General features: G+C 40.6%; 1 protein-coding gene across 1 annotated transcript in view; it reads right to left on the minus strand.

Annotated features, from left to right (window-relative positions):
• Window positions 1-9312, minus strand: part of LOC137197800 (electrogenic aspartate/glutamate antiporter SLC25A13, mitochondrial) — a 50320-nt gene extending 41008 nt beyond the window's left edge. The window contains exons 1-4 of the mRNA XM_067611220.1: window positions 9072-9312; window positions 7181-7234; window positions 6869-7011; window positions 1141-1256 (exon numbers count right to left, since the gene is read on the minus strand). Coding sequence (XP_067467321.1) covers window positions 1141-1256; window positions 6869-7011; window positions 7181-7234; window positions 9072-9083 — 325 coding nt within the window. The 5' untranslated portion in view covers window positions 9084-9312. The remainder of the gene's footprint in view (window positions 1-1140; window positions 1257-6868; window positions 7012-7180; window positions 7235-9071) is intronic.
• Between the last annotated feature and the right edge of the window lie 501 nt (window positions 9313-9813).

Raw genomic sequence — 9813 nt, forward strand, 5'->3', positions numbered from 1 at the left:
TATGTGCATATATAATCACCTGCAATGATCTTGCACCCTGTCGACAGCAACAATTAAAATGAAATTCACTTACTCTTCCCTGTTTGTGAGCGGGATGTGTGCCCTGCATTTCAAATCAAGTCTAATGTGCTAACGCCTCGCACACCTACAGAAGGCTGGCATTAGACTTGTTTAAATCAATTAGGCAAATGTGAAATAAGCAACGAGTACAAATGTCTTCCCTTTTCACCCCCGAGCTTCCAGGCATCAGAGTAATGGTGCCAATCATGCACAAACACACACACACACACACACACACACACAGCTACCCACCCCCTCCTCCATCTTCATCTCCATCCTTTAGTTGCCACCAGCCCTCTCCACCTCCAAACCTAACCTTATTTTTTTTTCGTACAGACAAGATACGGGACCACATGCGATATTTTTGTTTGTGGATGCAACCACAACAGAATAGATGAGCTGAGGTCAGACCTCACATAAATAAAAGAGGATTTTGTATGAAAACTTCTTTAGCGACACTTTCAACATATTCAGTACTCCGTCAGGATTGGTTAAATGTCAAAAGCAGAGCAACAAGTGCAGTTTGGAGACATGAACCTTTATTTTATGTTTACATAACACCATTAGAGTTACACTAGTCATCAGATAAGTTGCCGCTTCAGTTCACACTGCATCCTGATTCATATTTGTTAGTTAGTATCCTCTCAGGTCACCAGCACACATGTTGAGCCACTGAGTGTGAGGTTTACTTTCTCCACAACTTTGTTTTTATCACAACATGTATATCACTACAATATGGTTTCCTTAATATTTCACAGAAGACAAGAGGTAAGATAGTGGCGCTATGCTGATTTTGAAAATAAGATAGATGAAGAAAAAGTAACAGGCTTACAGTTTATATAGGAAAAGTAACAACGCTGGCAGAAGACATAATCAATACTGTAAAAGTAGTAGTTTAAAATAAGTAAGAAATGTATTTGTGTAATGTAAATGCACAAAAGTTTCTTAGCTATGTATTTATCAAGAATCTGTACATCTTTGAAGGTCTCTTGTAAGGCACATTAATGGTACCCAACCTACCATATACATGCTAATGGTTATTATTTCATCTAAACCTATACATTGGAGGCAACTACTTACCAAAAGTGGTCATTCCATTGCCCGCTTTATCAAACAGCAGGAAGGCAACCATGAATAGAGAGTCTGGGGCACACAGCACCGATTCGAACGCAACAAACTCCTGAAAGGAGATCAGCCTGAAAGAAGAGAAGAAGGATACAGAGAAAGAGGAAAGACTGTTAAAGACTGTAATCGAACTAAGAAAATGTCCAGTTGATTCATTAATATCCCTCTATGAATAAATACTTAACCGGCTACACATGTGAGACACTGGCTCTTTGATATCCATATTAAGACTTAAGCTAAATTACACCAGTAAAAAGAAATATTAAATTCCAAAAGCAAGTTATTTTAACACTGCATTAAACCATAAACTCCATTGTAATTACTGCCAAACAATATAGTGAACCAGAACACTGGGACAACCTATCAATCTGCACTATGTGTAACTCAAGCAGACTTTTTATCCAGTAGTCTGTTATTCCATATGTAATGTCATAAACTTATTGAGTGTGACAGCAAGAAAATAAAACATTTTTAAAAACTCAGTGTGTGTTCCCGGTCTGAGCTGGCAGCTGGTATAGACAAGGCCGACTTTACAGCAGCAAAAAAAAAAAAAAAAGTGTGAAATATGAAGTTTTATATTTTAGTGTGCCATTTTAAACAAGTAGACAGACGAGCAGGGAGTTGGGAGCCAGTTATGGAAATACAATTCAATTCAATATAAACCTAATACAATTTGAGGTTCAGTGTGAAAATAAGGAGAAGCCAAGTTGGAATTTTTTTTTTTTTTTTTTTTTTTAATATGAACTGGAAAGAAAAAAGATATTTTCTGGGATTATCTGCGACAGTGAAACACGAATAATGAGTTGAAAGTAAACACAACAGATATTGTTTTCTTTATTTCACTTCCTCTCTATTCAATTTTTGTCAGTGTTTTGATAAATACTATTGTATCTCCAGCCTCTCCACAGTAACACAAATGCCCACATGCATCATCAACAAGAAAAAAAAATAAACATAAACACCCCTATTGTGTGAACCCACTGAGAGCCCCCTTGGGAGAGTCCTGCTGTGGGGAACTGGACCACGCAGTCTAGCCTTTATTTAGGCCCTGGTTCACAGTTGCCACAAGTCCATTATGAATTTCACAAATGGATCTGATAATTACAGGAGGGGTCAGTGCTAATGAGCGGTCCCCAAGCATCCATCTATTAAACCTATTTCAATTTCCGAGGGGGGAGTGTAGGGAGGAGGGAGGGAGGGGGGGATGCAATGATTACATTTTCCTGCTTGCAGTAATTAATTATGTTACTGATGAAATTTAGAGGTATTCATTTGGACTCTGTTTCAGGTTTGCAGGTGCTAATGTACATCCTTATATATATATATATATATATATATGTTCTTACAAGCAAAAAAAAAGATATAGAAGAAACAGACTGACAAAGAGAAGAGCTGTGCACTGACAAAAGTATTGGTTATCAAAATAATACCAGGAAAAGGGACATACTCTTGAAATTGGTGAGTGCCAGAGATCCAGGATAAAGGTTGAAAATCGCAGTTTAGATTACTGCCTTTAAAGTCGTCTTGTAGTAATGTAGTCTGCAAAAATGTTATTCTTACCATCAAACATTCTTGAGGAAGACAAGAAGCCAAAAAAGTCAACACAAAAGGCTCGGATTAATACCTGCTTTCAAGAAAAACTCAGAAATACTCGAATGATGGCATCAATACGCTTGTGGATGTGTGTGTTGGAGAGAGAGCAACAGAGGAACTGAGAGAAACGCGGAGAGGGAATAAAAGTGAGCGTACAGTTCTCCTCTGTGCCAAATGAAATTAGCTGTCGTTGTTTCAAAGGCAAGACTAATTGTTTTATTAACTAAGCGAGTAGTTCTTAAGAGCAGGGCCCTGCTGATAGCAAGTAGGTGGAATGGGGCACAAAAGCACACTGCTGAGACCGTGGATCCACTGTTAAAAACAAAGCCAATACCGTTGCCGCTCACGCTGCTGGAATATTATCAAACTCTTGAATAATGATCATTCCTTTGTGACAGATGTATAGTACGCTCTGAAATTACACTTCAGAAGGAGTTTAAGTAGGTACAAGCTGCAGTGCAAAGATTCAGAGAGCACTAGCGTTCCCAGACAGAACCGAGGGAAAAAGTCAGATTTCTTCTTCTTCTTCTTTTTTTTTTTTTTTTTTTTTTTCACACGCATCAGTTTACATGCTTGCTGGTCGTCCTGTCTGTGTTTTCCCAGACGTGGATAATCAGCATATTAGTGTAACTGAGAGGGCTGCTGATCACGGAGGGATTGGACCATAGTTTAGACCGGGGAGTCCGGACAAGATCCAGGGGGCATCTCCATAACAGACACACGAGAAACATTCCACATACTCGTAAGCATTTACGCACAGCTCTGTAGCCAGGGATGAAGCTTATGATGGTTGATTAGCAGCGCCATGACGGCGGCAAAATGATTACCATGAGAGGGGGAGGCCATCGTTTTTTTTGCTATGCAGACCAACCCCAATGAGACACTCAATAATCAAATCAACCAACAACATCTCCCAACCATCAAGTGCTGTGGCATGTGTCCAGGCCTGCCCGATCTATGCAGCCTGGGATGAACTTAGGAGACAGGGCTAATGTGATACTGTGCCCATGGCATCTCTTCAGTGCACTGTACTTACTTCACTCCACAGGATTTGTTAAATCTTTAAACAGGCATAGACATATCCGTGACATGTATCAGACGAGAGATCTAACACACAAGACGTAAACAAAGACTTGATTCTAGCATGTTCTTCTATGGATGACAGCTGAATGACGCTTTTGTTATGATGCCAATACAATGCAATTTAAACTGTCAGCGATAAGTCTGTCCGGCATAAAAATTCAACCCTATATTCCATATGTTTTTGTTTGTTTTTATCTTATCTTCGTCACTCGGCTTTTATCTCTTTCTCCTCTCAGCGGGCATCTAAATACACTCCTCTGAACCGAAAACTAGGCTTGGAAACATTGTTTACAAGTAACATAAATGCATGGTGTTGGTTAGGCCTGGCTGATAGGAAGACAGCTCTCCTTCGTTGATAGCGGTGGGAGAGAGGGGCCTAGAGGGGCTTCAATAATCCTCTGTCCCTGGCATCTTGGCATTGTTACTGACAGCCTTCCACCCACCTAAGAGAACGCTTGCACACAGACACACACAGACACACCCATAAACACACGAACACACGCAGGTGAGTGCTAGCTGCCAGTATCTGTTAAGTTTCTAAGAGTGGACACCCACCAGTTCAAGTCCAGAATACCCACTGCAGCTGGCAGACTGCTATTTTCCCAGCACGTTCCCTTAACAAAGTTTTTTTTTTTCTTCTTTTTTAAACCTCCAAGAGTCTACGGGGGGAAGCGTTTTTTTCACACTTGAACAGATGCTTCTATCAAAATATCAGAGGGAAGAAGGAATAGAGGAGCAGGAAGATGGGGAGTCAGAAAGAGAGAGAGAGAGCCTGAAGGAAATGGTGGGAGTTCTGAGTGCATTATGGTATGTTAGAGTGTAAAGAAAGTGATGATGAGAGGAGGAAGGCAGAGAAAGTCAAAAGCAAAAAAAAAAAAAAAAAAAAAAAGTCATAGATAGTTGAGTGAAGGAGGAAAATCTTTAAACCATCTCGCTGTTCAGTATGTCAGTGCACACGTACACAAAAAGTTTGATTCCTAGAAATTGAGACATCTCCACCCTCCGAAGCCTCCACTCTTTTTCTCGCTTTCTTTATCTATCTGTCTCTCTGTCTCACTGGGAGCGGGGAGAATAAGAGGGAGAAAAGTGATTTCCACATAACAGATTGTTACGGCTGTCACTATATCCCCTGATTTACACAGTCGCAGAGGGGGGAGGCAGACAAATGCATTTTCACTGTTTACATCCCCCCCCCACCCCCCCCCCCCCCACACACACACACACACTTTCTCTCAAACACACATCTAAGTAAAATTTCTCTCACACAGACACACTCCAACAGAAAAGTAAGCGAGCATGCTGCCTGCCATCTGACCCCCTGCTAAATCTATTACCCCTGACTCATCTCGTTGAAATGGAGTCCTACCTGGCAAAAACAGCAGCAGGCGCGCAAGCTTCAAATACACTACGTTCATATAGCAACCAAAACTTATTGTTTGACGGCGTATTTGCACGAGATCAGGCGTGCTGGATGAAAATACAGCCATTAAAGTGGTTTTGTTTTGTCTTGCTCCCGTTCTTTTCATGAGGTTTGCTAAGCGCTGGAAAAACAATGCATCTGTGTTTTCAGCTAGAGCTGTGGAGGAGCTGATGTTGCTCTATCTCTGCTTTTCTATATCTATTTGTTTTGTGTTCAGGTCTGTAGTAGAATAATCATCTAGACTCTGTCTTGTCAAATCATTTATCCATCGAAGTACAGGAGCAAAATAACAAAGTAGGAGCATCATAAAGCTTTCACAATGTCAACTGTAAAAAAAAAAAAAAAAAAAAAAAAAAAAAGAATTACATCTAAGCCTAGGTCTAAACATTATTTGGGAGAACGGAAATTTAAAAAAAACTGACTTTTTTCCCTGTTTTGCCCTCATATCATTTCCATTCCCCTCCACAAAACCAAAATGAGGTTTAGATACAAAGCCTGGGCCATGGGTTCCTAATAGATTTACCCTGATGCCACGGCCACCATTTATCCTGCTCCAAAGCCGCACAATGCAACGGAGTGCTCCTGAATAGCATGGGCAATTACAGTGCACGTGTGTGTTTTTTTTTTATGTGTGTGCGCGCGTGTGTGTGTGTGTGTGTGAGTGCGTGCGTGGGTCCCTTGCTCTCTCTTTTTCCAATTCCAAAACCCCCACTACTCCATCTCACCATCCTCTGTGCACACAAGCGCACATACACACACACACACACACACACACACACTCACACGCTCACTCACATACACCTTAAAGCAGATGTAATAACATGAAACTACGCAGCCATGTGCACTTTGCTCTTTGTAGAAGCCCAGGTGGTTACCATGGCAATGTGTTGTTTTTTTTTTTTTATCTTTTTTGACTTACCCTAACATTTTATTACCCATCATTATGTATCATTAAATACATACATATTAATGTAAAAAACAGGGGTGATGGGGATGGGGGAGGAGTAAGTGTGAAATTGGGGGTGTATCTACAAAGAAGGAAACACCTGAAAGGGGCCTTTGGTGGTTTGATGTCTCTTTGCTATATAATTCAAGTATGAACATCCCTCTATGCATTTTTTACACCAAAGGATTCAGTCATTGGTTTGTTTATGAAATGCAAAATAACACGAGAAAGCTAGTCATTCAAGATCAAAGGGATACATAATACATGTACTGATTCGGAGTCTGTCATTAGCTTACTACTTAGCAGTTGGCTTCGTATTAATAAGGAGAGAGAGATTTGTGGCTTAAAGCAAAACAATTTCACACTCAAATCAGCAACTTCTGCCAGGAATATTGTCCAACAACAATGATGTCAACCCTCACGAGACACTCTGTTGTTGATCCTTTATTTTGTAAAAAACTTGGCTATATCTGTATCTATCACATGATGTGCAAAACACTATTCCACTTACAATAGCATTTATTCCTTAAATATACCCTCCATCCAAGCTGCAAGGATTATCTAAACATTGTACATGTCGTTTTAATTGTTAACGAGGCAATCATATACTAATTGTGTCTACAGTGATACACAACACCAACCCATCTTTCTTCTGATCCACCACACCAGCCAGCAGCTTCGTGGCCTCGTCCGACAGCCGGATGTTTGTATGGGCATGGAGGAAACGGTTCACAAAGTCCTCCGGTGACATGAAGCTCTCATCATTCTTCTTGACGCTGGCATACTGTAAAGACAAAAACAAATGGATATAGACACAAGGATGCATGCTGAGCTTTAGAATTTGCTTGAGAAAAAAACAAATAACACAGAAAAAATGGAATAATGAGTGAAAAGCTTATCTGTTCAGAGGTTGACACAAAAGGGAAAACAAAAGTACATAAGTAAAATCCCACCTTTTCGAAAATGGCTTTCAACTCAGTGGGGTCGGCCCTCCTAGGCAGAACTGCCTGCAAAAGTAACAAGAAGTGAATGATATATAATAACACTTTCTAAATACAACTTACATACATAGTCAAGTTTGTATCCACACCACATTTATCCTAGTGCGTCTTGGTGCATCGTTTGTGCGTCACTGTAGATGATGCTGCTGGTGTGCTTTTTCTTTTTAAAAAAAGACTTTAACGTTCAGATGGAAGGAGTGGGTTCTTGTTTTTGCTTTGGTTGTGCCACAGGGACTTGTCTTTTGTTTCCAGGTTTGATCTGTAGAATGGGTCACTCAGTGACTCCTTCGAGGACTGATGCTGTGCTGACGGACTTTTAATGTTATGAATGCTGCAGAGATGATGCTGTGCTTTTGTTTAGTCTGTGCTGTTTCGGTTCTTGTTTATGTTCAAGATTCAAGAGATTCGAGATTAACTTTATTTTCCCACAGAGTGGGAAATTTCTCTTAGGCTTTTCACCCATAAAAAGACAACATTTCATATACAGAAAACATACAAAGTGTTAATAAATAACATATCAAGGTTCTAAAAAGTACCAAGGCAAACAGAGAAGACAAAAACATCAATAAAAAACAGAGAAAATCCCTTACATAAAAGGTTATCCAGTGCCCAGCCTGGCCTTATCTGCCACTACTTAAAAGTTTTATAGACACCGGGATAAATGAATTTTTAAGTTTACTTAGTCTGCTAGGAAGGACTCTGAACCTCCTACCAGAGGGCAGTAGCTGGTACTCAGCGTATAGAACATGGGATGGCTCAGTTACTATCCTATTGGCTTGCCTTAGGGTAGCCTGGTGGTAAGTCGACTGCAGAAACGTATGTTGTTTTACCCCTATAATCTTCCATGCAGTCTGCATCAGCTGGAACAGTTTGGTCTTTAGCTGCACAGAGAGGTTACTAAACCAAGCTGTGATGCCATATCTGATAAGGTTCTCCAAAACTGCCTGATAAAAGATTAAAATAAATTTTTGATCAACACCATAAACTCTGAATCAACTTAGGAAATGCAGTCATTGTTGTGATCTGCTACACAGATTGTCCACATGGGTGTTCCAGGTTACTAAGTTGTCAGTAAAAACACCAAGATATTTGTATGAGGAGACCTGTGAGACGGTGTCATTGTGGAGGACCATGTGTTTATTTTTTGTCTTTTGTACTTATTCATTTGTATTAATGTTCTTTAAAAAATAGACTCAATAACAACTGAAATTTTTTAAAAAGACTCCAACAATGCAGCTGGTATCAACTGTTCAATTACATCACATCAATAGTGTATAGTATGACTTCTTAGAGTGTAAATTAATACAATTAAATCACAAACAATGACACTAAAACGGTGATAAAGCTTTATCCTCAAGCCTGTAGGAACCTCTGGCACTTGCAGGTAGTTTATGACAGGGATGCCACAACATGTAGCATGAAGCTAACCAAGGTTACCGGTGTCTACCACCGGCTTTTTATTAGCAAAGACAGACCGGTGAAGAGGAGAAGGGGCCTGGGAGGAGCAGGGTGGATAAATTGCGGGACAGTGACATTATGCGCACGTTGCGTCACTTTTTAAAACACAACTCAGTCAGCTTGACTCAGGCACCATTAGCCAAATGTACATTAAGCAGCTAACCGGCTACTGTAAAGCCTCAATGTCATTGCTGTATGGCTGGTGTTAACCTCTAGCACATCCTCTTAGCAAGCTAACCGACAGACAGCGAGCACTCCCGGGCAGACAGCATTCCTGACACCGGGCTCTGCAGGACACGCTCTCGGGAACGAGCACATCCCCTGACAAGGCGAACAGTTCTTCAGAAATAGGAGAAACTGTTGTGGAAACAACTCATCTGCTTACCTTTGCTGCCATGCTAAGCAAGCTCACTGTCAGATCGTCCCGTTCACGTCCTCCTGCGTGACGACGTTCCCATGGAGATCACGCAGCCGGTGCAGTGAAAGGAGGATGAGAGAGGATAAGCCGCTGTGTGCACGTGGTGCAGGGCACGAGAGGTCACCGTCAACGGGTCAGTGCCTCGTGCATGTCACATCCATTCATTGATCCGTTAAAAGTGTGCTTGTGTATCTGTCCCCGTGTCTTATATTACACATATCTATATACTATAAATCCATTGTCATTTTGTTATCCTGTTTCATGCTATATTTCTGTAGTTTCTTCCATTTTTCCCCCATTAAAGGTGTTTTATAGGGAGTTTTTCCTTATTCAAGTCAAGGGTCTAAGGACAGGATGTATTGCTATACAGACTGTAAAGCCCCCTGAGGCAAAAAAGTGACGATAAAATTGACTTGACTTGACTTGACTATTAAACTTGACCTGTTATTATCTCTCCTACTGTGTTTACAATGTTGTCTGGACAATTTGGGAAAGCATTAAAACAGCTCCTGTACCACCTCTGTGTGTATGATCATTCAGATGGATTACTTAAGGTACCTACACAGATTCAGGGGCCCATAAGCAAGAGTCTCTGTTTGATTTGATTCAGTGGCTCAGTCCAAAATAGGAAAGTCTCCTGTTTTAATCTTGATCCTTTAATACTGAATATCTGCGGATAGCAAGCCTCATCTATATATATTTTTCATTA

The sequence above is a fragment of the Thunnus thynnus genome, chromosome 15 (assembly GCF_963924715.1).
Source record: "Thunnus thynnus chromosome 15, fThuThy2.1, whole genome shotgun sequence".
NCBI lineage: Eukaryota > Metazoa > Chordata > Actinopteri > Scombriformes > Scombridae > Thunnus > Thunnus thynnus.